At 37.6% G+C, this 16,930-nt stretch overlaps 1 protein-coding gene across 3 annotated transcripts in view; it reads left to right on the top strand.

Moving 5' to 3' along the window:
* Positions 1 to 16,930, top strand: part of DRD2 (dopamine receptor D2) — a 192,973-nt gene that overhangs the window by 160,196 nt on the left and 15,847 nt on the right. For all 3 annotated transcript variants that reach the window (XM_075839736.1, XM_075839735.1, XM_075839737.1), the window contains 3 exons: positions 4,117 to 4,253; positions 8,705 to 8,886; positions 10,742 to 10,828. In XM_075839736.1, the coding sequence (XP_075695851.1) occupies positions 4,117 to 4,253; positions 8,705 to 8,886; positions 10,742 to 10,828 (406 nt within the window). The remainder of the gene's footprint in view (positions 1 to 4,116; positions 4,254 to 8,704; positions 8,887 to 10,741; positions 10,829 to 16,930) is intronic.

Below are 16,930 nucleotides of genomic sequence, written 5' to 3'. Positions count from 1 at the left end.
AGTGCATCACAGCTTGCTGCGTTTTAGAGCCGTGTTGCCGAAAACCAGTCAGAGAGCCTATGTGCCCACAATGGACTCGTGCACATCAGAACTGGACCATGGAACCATGGTTTTCCCTAATGGCTGTGGCCTCTTTCAGCAGGATGACAACATTACAAAGAGTTCATCATTTTGACTTGGCCTCCAAATTTCCCAGATTACAATTTGATTGTGCATCTGTGGGATGTGCTGGAAAAACAAGTCCAATTCATGGAGGCCCCGTCTCGCAATATACAGGACTTAAAGCATCTGCTGCGAATGTCTTGTTTCCAGATATCACAAGACATCTTAAGAGGTCTTGTGGAGTCCATGCCGGTGTAATAATGTATGGATTATCCCCATTTCTTAATGGAGGTTTGAGTTATGGCTTATGTGCCTTTGTTTTATACTGTGTCTTTAAATGCCATATGTGAAATTTGTAACTTGCTTTTCTCTCTGTTCTTGTGTTCATTGTATCATCTGTAATATTTGCAAGTTCTGGCAATGATGGTTGCAGGGGCGTAGCTAGGCAGGGGCAGGCGGGGCATGTGCCCCAGGCGCAACTTGGAGGGAAGGGGGACACGGGCATAGTTGCCAACAGTCCCAAATTTGCCGGGACTGTGCCAAACTTACAGAGACAGTACAAGTTACTGTCCTGCATTTGTCACGGCAACTGCCATATTTAATTGTATCTGCATACTGAGGACACAGATACAATTGAATATTATAGCAGAGCAGGAAACTATCCGCGCCCTGCACTGCCATTCACTCCTCCTGGAGCAGAATCCCCGGCCAGAGAGTTGCTGACGCTCTGGCCGGGTATTCCGCTCCTAGGGGGATACCCTGACTTCCCTGTCCATATATGGACAGGGATGTCAGGTGCTCCTAATGGAACAGAATCCCCTGGCAGAGCGCTGCCAAAGCTCTGGCCGGGTATTCCGCTCCTAGATGGAGCCACTGACATCTTTGTCCATATATGGACAGTGACATCAGGGGCTCCTTCTAGAGCAGAATCCCTGGCCAGAGGGTTGCCAACGCTCTGGCCAGGGATTCCGCTCCTGGAGAAGCCAGTGACATCATTATTCATACGTGTGGACAGTAACGTCAGGGGCTCACCTAGGAGCAGAATCCCTCGCCAGAATGTTGCCAACACTCTGGCCGGGGATTCCGCTCCTGGAGAAGCATCTAACTTCACTATCTGTATGTAGACGGTGACATCACGGGCTCCTTCAGGAGTAGAATCACTAGCCAGAGTATTGCCGATTCCACTCCAAGAGGGAGCCCCAATGGCGCAGTCTACAGGGAGGGGGTGGCACTATCTACAAAAGGGGGTTGTGTGGCAATATCTACAAGGGGGGACTGTGTGGCTTTATCTACAAGGGGGGCTGTGTGGTTTTATCTACAGGGGGGTTGGCTCTATCTACAAGGGGGTGACACTATCTACAGGGGGGTGAGTTTGGCACTATCTACAAGGGGGTGTGTGGCACTATCTACTAGGCGGGAGTGTGGCAGTATCTACAAGGGGGTTGTGGCATTATCTACAGGGTGTGTGTGTTTGGCACTATCTACAAGGGGGGCTGTGTGGCACTATTTACAAGAGGGGGCTGTGTGGCACTATCTACAAGACGAGGCTGTTTATTATGTTACCATATAGTCTCATTAGCCTCAGTTATACAATCTGTTTTAGTCAGGCACGCTGACCCCTTTAATTTATTTTCTTTTAATTTATTGTTATGTTAATGAACTTACATAACTATATTGCTTGTAAAATGTACAAATGGTTTTATGCTCGAGTTACATAAAAAAAAAATGTGAACAAAAATCACACCTCATTGATTTGTAGAGAAAGCAAACATGGTGAGGGGAAAGGAGATGTCAGGAAAAAATTTGGGTGGGGTGCCAAACTGAATATTTGCTTCGGGTGCAGGAGAACCTAGCTACGCCTCTGATGGTTGGCTACTGAGAGAAATGTATTTTTGGTAATATGCTTCCCGTGCCATAACAGCGCTGAGACCTTTGCAGCATGGCTGTGCTTCGTACTCACGCTGGGGGCGGTTCTTAAGACATAAAAGGCAGCTATTACTGCCTTAATGGTGTTAAGTATTGCAGATAAAGCCTGAGAAAACTGATGTGTGACGAGCTGCTGAATGAGGAATGGCAATTGGTGCTGAGTGGCATGTGTGCAGACCCTGAGTCTGAGAGGGTCCAGGAACATTGGGGGGTGATTGCATAAGCCTCCCTATGTGTCTAGTTAGTCGCAGTGCAGTAAGGGTGATGGTCAGGAGCCTCCACAGACACCGATCTTAGTAAAGACTTTGTTTGCCATCACTGGTGCTTAATTTAATCTTTTCTGTGACTACCCTGCACAATGAGCTTACATTGCCCTAGGCCTACATTACAACACAACAGGTCAGAGCTGTTTTTTGTCAGTACGAGGGGGACCTACACAATATTGGGCAAGTGGTTTTAACATTATTGTTGAACGATGTAAATTAGCATCAGCAGTAGCTGGGAGTTTGAGGTCAAATTGGGCTTAATGTTAAAATGAATGGTGTGTAAGGGGAGGAAACTGCCCATTTCAGTGGTATTTCCTGCCACATGGGCCACCTTTGACACATTGTTCAACCATTAGAAAAGGGAACTTTAAATTATGTGTGCATTAAAAAAAAAAAAATTTCAGTCCAGGTACCCAAAATAATAATCTAGAATCCCAAAACTGTTCTTTTTATTTATGTGTGTGGTGTTGTGCATTCTTTCATCTGCATGGGGGCACTGTGACGGCAATGAGACCTGGCAAAACGTGTGGATGCTGCAGGGCACACACGTTTACCTGAAGTAGGAGGGGCTTTGGATATAAGAGGCGTATGTTTGGCACTAAGAGGTAGAAAGAGAAAAGAGCAGGAACCAAGAGGTGCATAGCTGATGGAGGTAATGCAGAATAATACTAGTGACAGGCGACAGGTCGTGGACAGTTATCCAGTGGTTGGAAAGGTTTGCCAGACAGGGCAAAAAACTGTTTTTTGCCAGACAGGGCAGAAGGTGTGGGATGCAGGCAGGGCGGAAACTGCCAGGAAAAAAAGTCCTCAATCTAACCATCACAGAGACTGTGAGTAGCTGAGCTGAAAAACGTGGTCGCAGTAGTACGGGTGACTGCCCGCCCTTATACAGCCGGATATTCTCACTGCAAGATTCAAATAGTTGCCGTCACAGTGGTCCGGTGCCTAGGTGAACCAAGTTTAAATTTGCATCTCTTCCTCTCGGCTGAAACCGATAAGCTGCATGTACAGTACCTTCTAGTGAGAAACTGAATGATTTGCACATAGAACTTTAACCGCCTTGACTTGCACCTCTTAGGGAGGACCGCCATGATTTATTTATAATTAAAACGGCGTGTCCTATATAAGTGAAGTTGGGCCGGTTGGGGGCGCGTCCTATAAAAGTTAGAATTTTTTTATTTTGTTTTTGCCTTTCCACTTTCCAACAGCCATTTATTTTTACATAGACAAAGTTGTATGAAGTCTTGTTCTTTGCAAGATGAACTGTACTTCTTCAGGCACCATTTTGTGCTACAATAAGTGCTTAATTTAAATGAACTTTTATTATGTCGGAAAGGCAGAATAAACAAACCAACTCCGCCATTTTTTTAATATTTAATAACATTTAAAACTGTATTAACTGTATTGCCCGCAGTGTTACGTTTATGGTGATACCAAATATGTCAAACAAGTTTGGAAAAAATAGATTTTAGAACTAGTTCTCCTCAAAAATGTCTACCAGTTAGAAAAAAAAAAACATTAGCATATATAGACTGCCTTTTTTTTTTTCTATTTCATTTTTTTTTATTGTTTTTGATTTTCTCTTGACATATTTGAAAAGGAAAACTTAAGTAAAGCTTAACTATATATAGGAACTTTCTTCATCAGTCAGTTATTACCAAACTTCACATACATCACAAAATATATGTTGTCTTTTTCCTTGTTTATCATTTAGGGCTACCTCCAAACAATTAAACTATGTCTCTTGCCTGAAACTGCCTTGCAGAAATGTTTTAACTGTATTTGGACTGTACTGTAAATCTATAATGTGTACTTGTTTTAGGTATACAGCAGTGGCAATGCCGATGCTCTACAACACGCGTTACAGTTCCAAGCGCAGAGTGACTGTCATGATTGCAGTAGTCTGGGTCTTGTCCTTTGCAATTTCTTGTCCACTTCTTTTTGGACTCAATAACCCTGGTAAGTATAGAAAAAGAATTAATGATGTGTGGAAATTCTTATAAAAACCACTGTTGTCCATTTGCCTTATTTGGGCATTTGAACATCATGGACGGGGGTCGCTATTTGGAATGAGAGGATAAATAAATTCCTTCCAGTATATACTGTAGTTCTTCTTTCAACAAGATCATAACCAGATCTATTAGGGCTACCACCATTACACCATTAATTTCCCCATTACCATTACTGATATCTAATGAAAGACCTATTTTCAAATTCAAGAAGTAAAAAAAAACTATAAGTTTTAAGAAAATGTCACTTCTTTTCTCCCTTTTGCATAAAATGTTTCCATCAAAGAGTTTCTTCATGGTTTACAAGTTTTAAGCACTGATTTATTCTAATGATAAAGTCAAATTCTTCTCATATCTGTAGAAGACCCCCAGTGTTCTGTAAGTGAGAAGGTGCCTAAATATCAATCTAGTTACTGTGACCTTCAATTACTGAGCCCATGTCCAGAACTATAGGCCTTCCAGGTACGTATTCTAGCATTGCTAAAAATGTACTTGAACATTCCAAATTAATGTTCATGTGATCAAATTGTATTTCAAATAATGTATTCAGGCAAAAACAAAGAAAATTAAAATTAAGTAGATCCCACAAGAACCACCTAACGTCAATTGAACTATTTTCGTTTTCCCATTGGTATGCCATATTAATAACAGTGGCCTATGGAGCTGTGTATCATGTCCATAACTAAATTACTCAAGCAGGCCTCCTCCTGGTATACCGGTCATCATGCTCCATCCCTTTTAGTCTCAAACATTGTATTGAAGATTGTTAACTTCTCCCTTCCGTCACAGCTTCGTCTCTACTCCATTGTTACTCATGTCATATTTGCCAGTAGTAATGCGGCATGAGTAAAGTGCCTGTTACAGGACCTGCAGGTTCTGTATCCTGCTTCCCTCAGGCAGTGCATTATTCATCTATTAGAAAGAAAATAAATCTTGCATGTGTGAAGAGATCCTGGTTATGTTACATTACAGCTTCTACAAGGTTCTCTGGGGTTAAATTTGCCATACACATGAGAACGTTGTCAAACAAATGCTCATTCGTCCCTGACATTCCTCTTTTTTTTATTTTATGTATTTATACATTATAGGTTTGTGCATTTTGTTGCTTCACTGAGCAAATTCAGGAAGTGCCTGGAATTCATCTTTAAATGTTATTTATGATTTAGTTAAATTATCTCCTTGGTGGGTTGACACTGAAACCCATATAAAAGAGGGTCAAAAGCCAGTTCGCCTTAATAAAGTTGGGTCAGTACAACTCTCTTAAGGTCTACAGCAACCTTACTTTTGATCTTCTCTTGAACGTAGCCCCATGGAATAGGATACTACACTTTTTTAGTTGTTTTGCTTTGACACGTTTAAAGTTTCCAATGCTGCTGAATAGTGACTTAAAACATGACAGAGCATAAAGAAATCTAGCACCTTGAGACATCATAAATAGATGACAGTCCTACTTCAATGAAAGACTGCTATACGCTTTTTAGTATTCAACATAAGTATCAGGAAATCACAAATTTCTTTAATATGAAAATGCACACCTCAAAATACACTAACCCAAAATCTCCGATAAAATAATAGTATGTTCTTAAAAACAAAATAAAACCTGTTCTTGTGAGTAGATAATTAGAGTTTGTATTAGAGTAGATAATTAGAGTTTGTATTAGAGTTTGTATTTTATTGGTACCAGTTTTGGTACATACAACTTTTTGATCACTTTTCATTGCAATTTTTTGCAATAGAGAGCTTAGGTGACCAAAAAAAAACCTGATTTTGGCTTTTAAAGTTTTTATTTCTTACGGCGTTCACCGTGCAAGTTAAATAATGTTATATTTAATAGTTAATAGTTCTGACTTTAGAGGAAAAATGGGGAAAGATTTTTATTTGTAACTTTTAATATATATATATATATATATATATATATATATATATATATATATATTATTTTTTTTTCACTACTAAAAACTTTTAATAGGGATTGTTAGATTACTGATACAATACAGTGCAATACTTATGTATTGCAGTATATTGTCATTTTTACAGGCTTCTGTTAAGCCCTGCCAGAGGCATGGCTTAACAAAGGCAGAGTGAAGGCAGACCTGGGGGCCTTCATACTTGATCCCCTGCACCGTGCTATTACATCATGGTGCGCGTAGACGTTAAGAAAACCATTATGAAATCCTTCGCTTTTGCAAATGTCAATGTTTGTTTTACTGGCAAAATAGCAGCCTGACTGTGCAGCATGATAATAAATCCAGTAATTATAAATCCTCTGGGCTGTCACTATTATCTTTTCTATAAAATGATAGACTCTGTTCTATAAACAAAATGTCAAGACAGATCTATTGATGAAGCAATCTAGATAAAATATTGAGGACAAAGTAAATATACAGTAAATGGTAGACTAGCAAATTTTGCTCTGACATATCGCGGAAACATACCAATAAATAGCAAGTGGGTAAATCCAGTACATTTTGCATTATTGCTCAATCACATGGATTGTTGTGCATGTATCTAAAAATGATTGCTTAAAGAGAACCATTCACCTGCCCATACATGTGCAGCTGAGTGCAGCATGTAATAGGCAGGGCTGCACAATGCCTGGGGCACTTTAAAAAAAAATCCTATCCTCCTCCGTTATTTAGATATTGGTGCCGTTTTATTCGGCGCCCGATATTTAAATAACCCCCTAAACTGTCAATGGGGCGTGTAATTGGCAAGGGGGCATGTAACATCGCTGTGACACTGTCCAATCAGCTACGGCCAGTGTCACAGCAAGAGATGGAGAGATGAGAGAGTGTGCGCGCAGCTCAGAGCTGTGCAAACATGCGCCCGCACGCTCTCAGGCTTCAGCTCTCGGCAGGCAAGGACAACAAGACTGTGTGATCTCTCGCGAGAGATCACACAGTCTTGTCTGCCGAGAGCTGAAGAGTGAGAGCATATGCGCGCCCGCTCGAGTGCACGCACAGCTCCGATGCTGCTGCCGAAGATACTACCGCTGCCATGGAACAGAAAAATTCAAATTTAAATTCTTCTTCTCCTCTCCTGTTTCGTGGTGGCGGTGGAGCTGCGCGTGTATGCTCACGTGCACGCTCACGCTCTCCTCTCTCCAGCTGTTGCTGTGACACTGTCCGTAGCTGATTGGACCGTGCCACAGCGATGTTACACGACACTTTGCCAAATACACACCCTGTTGACAGTTCAGGGGGTTTTTCAAATGTTGTTTACCAAATATAACGGCACCGATATCTAAGTAACGGAGAAAGATAGGAAAAAATGCATAGTAAGACAGGGTTTGTAAATCCCTGCCTATTACATGCTGCACTCAGATTATCTCTAAGTATTAAAGAGGTTAGCTGTTATGGTATAGCTTTAGGATATGACATCACTTCTTGATCATTGAGGTCCGATTGCCAGGACCTTTACTGCCGTGCAGGGAACTGCAACTCAGTTTCAAACTCTTGAATAGGGCTCTGGTTTAGTTCCCTGCAAAGTCCTGCTATACATAGAAAAAGCCAAAGGGACTCTTGTCTATTTGATCTCGGGATCAGCAGGGGTCCCAGAGGGCAGACCCCAAAATGGGAATACCTCAGTAAATTACACATGCAGCGCTAAGGAACAAGATTAAGTTCTAGTTTTTCTAGTTCCAAGACTGCTCATAGACTTTGTGTCTTTTTATTAGTGCACCAATATTCTATTTATCGTGAGGTCATGAGTTTCTGTCGAGTATTATCAGAGTGGTTGTTCATGAACATATTAGAATCATTGCACTACTAAAATTGCCCATACACTTCAGGAATTATGATATAAAGACTGGCAAAATAAACCATTCTATTGATACCTAAAATAAAGTACCAATTTCTAGATTGTTTAAGGGGTATTTTAGGGGACTTCTCTATGATGTACATATTCCCTGATAGGGGTCTTTTTATTGAGACAACTCCTTAAATATTGAATTTTTTTGATCAGTCATAGACATAAGACTTTAGAATAGTGTGTATTCCTTCATTTTTATTTTTATTTTTTTTAAAGCGTTGTACTTGTAACCATTGAAAAAGTAAATAAATATCCCTTTGTAAGGTTAAAATGTTCTTACCGTTATACAAAATCAGGTTTGGTAAGTAGACAGGAGTTCCTGGTTTTATGCATTTGCTGTGTTCAGCATTTTAAGCCAATGAAATGTCTGCGTCAATGTCTTCACACCGGTTGCAGTCTTACGGACAGAGAGAAAGATAGAAACTTCAGCTGCATCCCCCTCCTTCCCTCCCTGTCTGGTTTTTACTGTATTGGGTTGTATTTTTTAGAGACTGAGAAGTTTTCTGGACATACTGTATAAAGAGAGCCTGTAGGAAAGGTGTGTATAAAGTAAAATGTAAAGAATGATCCTGTTCCAATCTTTTTTTCCAGCTTCTAATGAGTGCCTCATTGCAAACCCTGCATTTGTCATCTACTCCTCTGTTGTATCCTTCTATGTCCCCTTTATTGTCACACTCCTGGTGTATGTCCAGATTTATATAGTTCTTAGAAAGAGGAGGAAAAGGGTAAACACCAAACGTAACTGTCGTGGTGTGGATGCAGAGGCCCACAAGGTGAGTTATATCTCTACTTCTACAAGATGTTGATATAGAGTATTACATATATAATCACTTTAACATTCTGGCTGTGCTTAAAATAAACTAGAACTATATGTATGTAATTCACGTCTTCACACATTTCTGTCATCTGATTTGATCTGCAATCTATGTGACTGCCTCTACTATATTTATTCAACGGTAACTAATTATTTCCCAAAATGCACTTCTCTAAGTGGATTATATTAGAAACTTGGGTCTCCCACGCACATTTATTCCTGGATCAGTCATTACAATGACCTAATTGATTTATAAGCTTTTATATTGCCATCTGAGAAGGATGATGTGAAATCAATGCAGTGGTGCCATATATCAAAACTATCAGTGACCAATGAGGTCCCAGAATTAGATTTTAAAGCTCCATAGTTAGCACAAAATTTCCCTGGGCATGTTAATTTGATGCTGAGGAATAGATGGGAGAGTTAGGCTATGTTCACATTACATTTTTGCTTTGCCATAGGGTCCCATTTACCGTATACTTATATCAAAAGTGTGTCCTTTTGGCATTTGTTTGGGGGGTATGCTCCGGCATACCTGTTTTTTTTAGCTGTACAGAAAAGCATAGTCACCCTCATGGTACAGTACAAGTTTCTTCTACAAGAGATTGTTTTAGCCTTGTTTGCAACTCTAAGGCATATCAGGATTTACATTTGGCCCATACACCAGCATACTTCCCAGGCGTATATGTGGAACGTAACAATAGAGCTTGATGTGAACAGAGCTTTACCTGGTTAAATAGTAACAGGCATCACTTATATGAAACAGGGTAGATTTGTAAATAGTCATTACTGCTATAATGGTACTCAAATTAAATTAGATTGAATTTTCTCATTGCTTTGTATAACCACTGGTAAAGGTGTACCGTATAGCTTATCGGCATTCTAGTGTGTAAAACCATTCTCTAAACATATGAATAAAATAGTTCCACCAATCTTTACACCAACAATTAGATCCTGATGGATCCAACTGACTTATAAAGGGGTTCATCTGTTTATTTTTAATTGCAAAAAAGAGTACTACAGACTACGCAATTCTTGCTGTCAAAAACACCGGAAACACAACTGAGCAAAACTCAGCACTAGTGTGAATAGAGCCCTATTCCTCATTTTATATATCTATATTTTGAAAACAAGATATCAGCTAGTTGGATGAAGAAGAAATATTTATTTATTTATTAAGCTAACAAAAAAAGAAAGCAAATGGAAGAATTTCCTGCAGCAAACTGCTTCCCAGCCAGGAAGTCAATCGCCTTTCCTGAAAAATTTTACATATTATATCAAATATTATTTAGTGTCTATTCCTACCATTATTATTAGTGAGATGTTATGTAAGAAACATCCCCTTGGCCCGGACTACGTTATGAATCCTAAGGTGGACATTTAGATAAATTTATATTGCGGCTTGGGCAACTAGGGTCAAGCTGCATGCGACCTGAAAGGATTGCTCTGGGTAGCAGCACCATCTAGGCCACAAACAACTGCATGTGGCTCTGTTTCTTGGACTTCGTATTTAGTTAGTATGTAAAAATTAGGGATTAATATATATTTAAAAAAACATATTGTTAATCTATCTTATACTTTTGTAGGTGTTTTTGGGCATTCAGAGAGCTGTCTTTATGCTTTTTAGATACACCCACAGTATAATTAAGTACACATTCTTCAAACATACTATACTATAAAACGTAAGATTTTTTTTTTTTAATCTTTCAATTAATAACAGTCATTTAGTTGATCAAATGTTTTTTAAGAAAACCCGCTAAAGATGCTAGATGCTGTTCTGTTCTTGTTAAGCACTTGTGCTTTGTTTTCCGTAGGACAAATGTACTCATCCAGAAGATGTGAAGCTGTGCGCTGTCTTTGTTAAATCCAACGGGAGCTTCCCAGCTAATAAAAAGAAAGTGGTAAGTATTATAAGAAAGAACTACGTTTAGAATGAAGTCTTTTTAAAGCATCAATTACTATGCTGCAACTGAGAATTCAACAACAGACTGTTAGAATAAGTGTAGAAAGAAAAGGTAACAATCTGTTCTAGAAGGCCAAAGAATACGAGATATATCTGAATCAGAACTTAAGTACGGTGGTAATTGTAGGAAAATAAGGGGGAACAGGGTTGTGGCACAATGATCAAACTGAAGAATTACATTATTACATACAATGGAAACTTTGCAGGCAATTAATTAAGCTAATTATAATAAAATAATAGGGGTCTATCAAGAGAAATGATGGAAATCATCTGACAATCACATGACTTAATGAGCATGTTCTTTTATTAAGTAATTTATTAAGTTTCATTAATATAACACAATATTCATTTTATTATAATGTTATATGTTTATTTTATATGTATTTACTTATTTATTTATTTATTTATTTATAATAATATATTTCTTATATTTAAAAAAAATATTGTTTGATGAATACACCCGAAATGAATATAACAATAAAAACACATGAGCCAATTAAAGGTAATTTATTATCAGAAAATAAGCTAGTATTACATGTCATTTTCTATATTAAGAAAAAAATCCAGAAATATTGCAGTTTTCACACTGACCACTGAGCCCTCACAATAGGATGACATTTCCAATTTGGGGAAGACCCCTTTTCAGCAGATCACTTTTCAACTTTCCCACCCTGCACAGTGACTACTGCACATAACACACAGCATGCTTGCAACACTCATGCAAGTCAATAGGCTAGTTTCTTATGTCCAGATGTCTACTGTAAATTAAATCTCTAAAACTGCTGTTTCAGCAGCTCAGGAAAGGTGGCTGCCTCCATAATAATTTAAACATAGTAGAATAAACATTCTAATATATATTTATATTTATTTTATATGTTTATGTATTCTTAATTAGTTAAAAAATGTAGGTGATACATACTATACAATTACAATGAATTGCTCAAATAGGTAAATAGGTAAATACGGTATATTAAAATACTGAATGTGCAACCACTAAAATCAATATGAATTATTATCACGCTACGTATGAGGAATTGCAATTACTTTGATATCTTTTAATGATACTTAGAAAAAAAATTCTAAAAAAAAAGAAACATCTAGAATAAAATAAAATAAACCAGATATGTGGAGAAAAAGTGGTAAAAAAAAATTAATAAACAGAAGGCAGTGGTTGAGTAATTACCGGAATAATCACCTTTCAATAATAAAGACAAAGCACCTTTCATAATGTAAATGTGATCTATAGTGTGAAATCTCAGTGGAATTGAAATCTATTGATAAACTTAACCTAGTAGTGACAAATAAGTTACATACGGCTTGAAAAGCATTTGGGAAAACGCAGGTCTACTAAAATATAAATTATTAGTGGGGACTACACAATAAGACATTTTCTAGCCTACAGTATATTTTTGGTGATGAATTTTAATCAATGGACACAAACCTGTAAACTTTACCCAATAAAAGCTCTACACAGTTATCAATGTAATTTGTTTTTAAGTTCATGCTACTCTTACCCTGGTTTACAGATAAAGGGCTTATTTATGGTACCTCTCATTTTTTACAACTTTGTAAAAATCATAAGAAAGTGTTAACAGAGAAATATTTTGCCAAACATAATTATTGCAAATAATATAATTTGATGGCCTCTTAACTTACTGAATTTTGAAAAGAACCTTTCAATGTTACCATTTTCTTCTTTTACAGTTAAATAACATATAAAATTACCTCTAAAAATTGTCATATAGGGGGACAACAGATGACACACCACACATTATTATAAGCACACTGTATATGAATACAACTTCTTCTACTAGATCGTCTTATCAACCGGGCCACTATAAGATGGTTTACTTGTCACATTTCCCAACAATTGTCACAATGTAAATACGTCTGGGGTGGTCCAGTAATATTTGAAGCGGAGTGTCGAAAACAGACAAATGAAAGCACTTAGCTGTTTCTGATGCTCCCATTCATCTCCATAGAAATCCATGGTGTAGCCAACAATGGGAACTAAATTACTTAATTACTTTTATGATGCTCTGCGTGTGGAATCCCACACTGCTGCCGACATCACTGTCCAGATACTCTGCCTGGGGACTCCCTACTGCTGCCAACGTCTCTGTCCATATATGGACAGTGATATCGGCAGCAGTACGGGAGTCCCCAGGCATAGCATCAGCTGGTGCTCTGCTCGGAGACTCACCTACTGCTGCCGACGTCACTGTCCATATACGGACAGTGATATCGGCAGCAGTACGGAAGTCCCCAGAACAGCACAGGAAGCAAGCCCTCAGTCACGTGGTGCTGTGTCGGCGCAGCATCAATATTAGAAAACCTCCAGCACTTCCTGGAACAGTTCACCGGGTTTGAACGGCACCATTTAGTACCGAATTTTTTATTAAAGTATATTAGTAAATGACTTCTTTTTACATAAAAATATGAATGCAAAGCAATTTTTGGTCCCAGGATAACACATTTATGGTAGTCTGAGATAGTCTAAAAAACCACCTCCTGTCTCATAATTGGTTCAAGCTGCTGTACTCGACCTCCCCATTGCAGCTCTGTTTCTTCAGATTAGCTGCGGTATTTAAACACAAGTCTATGAGCACCAGAAAGTCTGTGCATGGGGAGCTGATTTTTATTACAGCAAGGACAGAATGATTAGAAAGTACAGACCACTAAACCGCCGGTGAGAAAAAGGTTTGGGTAGAGAAGTGGCAAAATAATTTTAACACCAAATAAATAGAAGGTTATGCACTTTGAAATGGAAAATACATGTCATGATTACACACTAAATGCGAAAACACTGGGTAAGACTGACATGAAATAGTACTTGTGAATATTGGTAAACTTCTCTGTAGAAACCAGCGTCAGGCAGCTGCTGCCAAGGTAAATAATATCATGTGGTGCATCAAAAGGGGAATAGATGCACATGGTGAGAATATTATGTAATATTTTTTATAATAATAATAATATAATAAGCTTTACAATTTTCAACAAGTATAGCAGCAATCCTTTCAACTAGTAATTTTCCAGTTGGTGCAGTGTAGATAATTTCAGTTTTGCTCTGCATGTTCAAAATTAAATCTTTCGTCTTGGAAATGCTTTATTTCATGTAATTTCTTTAGTTAGATGCCTCATCTCATCTATTATTTTTTCTCTCATTTCTTAATCAGTTTAACATATTTTAAGTCAACAGTGAATAATTCTGCCTCTGGGAAACTGTTTTGAGACTTAATTACAACTTTGACATTTTACTTCTATAATTTCAAATAAGTGATCAGATTTTTCTTCTCGGTGAATGAAGTTGTTTGCATGGAATGTTAAGTAAGGGTTAGAAATGAGTGAATCTTGTAAAATTGTCGACCTCATTGAGTTTCTAGTAGGCAAAACAGCTCATATTGCTGCAAATTCAGATCCTGAAAAATGTATTCTCCATAGATAGGCAAATATTATTCTTTCCTTCATGGATTCTTTATGATGCAAGATATTCGGAGAATCACAAACCCGTATAATATATTTTACCATATCTTGTACATATATCAAATATCTTACAAAAAAAAATCAAGGCAGCTTTAGAAACATGATTACTATAAATTAAGTCAAAATTTTTATTACAGCCCATATTATAAGAATGTTAAATATCTATGTTAACAATATAAAATAAATGTGTATATGCAGTATATGCCACTCTACTCTATTTCACTTCTATAAGAGTACTTTTTAAGTAGCAGGGCTCGACTTTATGAGAAAGTTTACCATGTAGTCTTGATTATATATGTCTTGAATTCAGTGGTATGTTCTATAATTAGTCCTTTGCCTATTGATCTAATGCCTTGTGATTTTTTATATATATATATATATATATATATATATATATATATACATATATATATATATATATATATGTATATATATATATATATATATATATATATATATATATACATATATATATATATATATATATATATACGTATACAGAGTCCATTAATTATGGCTACCGCTCTGATAATAGGCGGTCTGCAGTCAGATTTTTAGTTGTTAGGCCTCATGCACACTTCCATCACCGTTTTCTCGGCTGTTTCTCACGGATCCGTGTGTCCGTTATGTTATCCTTGTGGTTTCTGCGTATACTCCCTGTCCGTTCAGTCTTTCCGTTTCAAACGGACAAGGTGCTTCCGTTTCGCTTCCGTGTTTCCGTCAAGAAAACGGAAGGTATTGAACTTTATTTGAACATGTCACATGTCCTAGTCTGTGAACTTTGGCACACCCTGCCGTTGCTAGGGAAATGGATCCGTCAAAAACGGACGTCACACGGAAGACTACCATTGAATTCTATGGGCCCCACTGTCACGGAATCACTGACCAAAGTAGGACATGCTCTACTTTTGACGGAGTGGAACAACGGATCCGTCCAAATAACGGAAGTGTGCATGGGCCCATTGAAATGAATGGGTTCAGAGTGCTATCAGTGACAAAAACGGATAGCACCCTGAAGGAAAAAACTGAAGTGGACATGAGGCCTTAGGGATATAACACTTGAGGTTAATAAACCACTGGCCTGATTGCTAATGGTCATTCTCCAATTCCTAAAAGTTTTTTAACCGGTATTGGTAGGGTCCCTGATCCATTGCTGTCCTAAAGTCTGAATCAGGTGGTCATTATTCTTTGGCTTGGTTGTTCATTGTGTTTATCTGTGACTTCTGACTTCTTGTTAATACGGTTGTGGTGGACAATGTTTTTGTTTATGGCTAAGCTGCTCTGGCTAGATCAAATCATCCACCAATTGGTTAAATTGAGTAGAAGTCCACTTCAGCCTTAATTTGATATAGCATTTACAGTTGATTTTGTTTTAGGCAGGATTTGTTAATGCATTAAAATTAACTTGAACCTTACTCCTCTATTACCCATCTATTCTTCTTTGGCATGTCTCCAATTTTCTTGTGATTCCTGACATCTGAGTCTGTACTATTTTACTCAGCAGTCACAAGTAGGGCAAGACGGAGGAACACAAGCTAAAGGTGTGCATAGCCAATAATATTCATACTTGATAAATACCTTGGTGAATATTGTATATGTGATTTGACTGTGTGCCTCATGACCAAAACTGATCATTTAACCCCGTGCTATTACCTCAAGTCAAAAGTCGATATTAATTAGGTTTCTGGTTGGGTTGTTTGGAATAGTCTTTGACCATTTTGTTTTAAACCATGATATAATATAAATAGTTAAATAGCGGTGGAGAAAATATTTTAGCATTGAATAGCAGAGCTTCGAATTAATATTAATAAGCATTTTTTATATTTAAATTGTTGTATTAGTATGTCTATCCAAATGACTTTCAGATGGAATACACATCAATAAAGCAGTTCATAGTCAATGACCTGAACTTTTCTTGCCAAGAGACAAGCAGTGCTGCTAAACCTGTATTCATACCAGTCGACTAAATTATTCATGTGCCATATTATGGGAGAATTTGTCACACCTCTAGAATTGTTACACATTAAAGGAACATTCCAGGCAAAACTGATACTCTGTGTTATGCCTAGTGTAGAGCCTGAGGGGGAGGAGCATGACACATGCCTTTTTCCCTTTTGTATTCCTTGAATCCCTGTTTCATGTACCAGCCCCTCAGGTCCTGCACTAGACATAACACAGTGTATCAGTCCTGCCTAGCGTTTTCCTTTAATAATGTAAGTTTAGGTTAGCTGTATCTGAATCTAGGCATTGGACCTGACACCATTACATTATTACCAAAGCATATTTAAGGTGTACACCAGGCTTTGAAAATTAAAATTTCTTATCAGTTCATTCACGTCATGGAGAGAATGCTAAATAGTACATTATATGTTTTTTTTAATTATTATTATTATTATTATTATAATTTTGATACATTACATTTATCTGATCATTGTGTCAGATTATTTTATAAGTTAGTGCACATTATATTTATTTGAGTCTATTTTAGAGTTTGGTGATGTCATCTATGGAAAATATATGTTGGTGCATAGTAATGTCATTTATACTATACAGTATG

The sequence above is a fragment of the Rhinoderma darwinii genome, chromosome 10 (assembly GCF_050947455.1).
Source record: "Rhinoderma darwinii isolate aRhiDar2 chromosome 10, aRhiDar2.hap1, whole genome shotgun sequence".
In the NCBI taxonomy this organism is placed as follows: Eukaryota; Metazoa; Chordata; class Amphibia; order Anura; family Rhinodermatidae; genus Rhinoderma; species Rhinoderma darwinii.
Note: the sequence above shows the minus strand (reverse complement) of the source record. Positions and strands in the feature narration are given on the sequence as shown.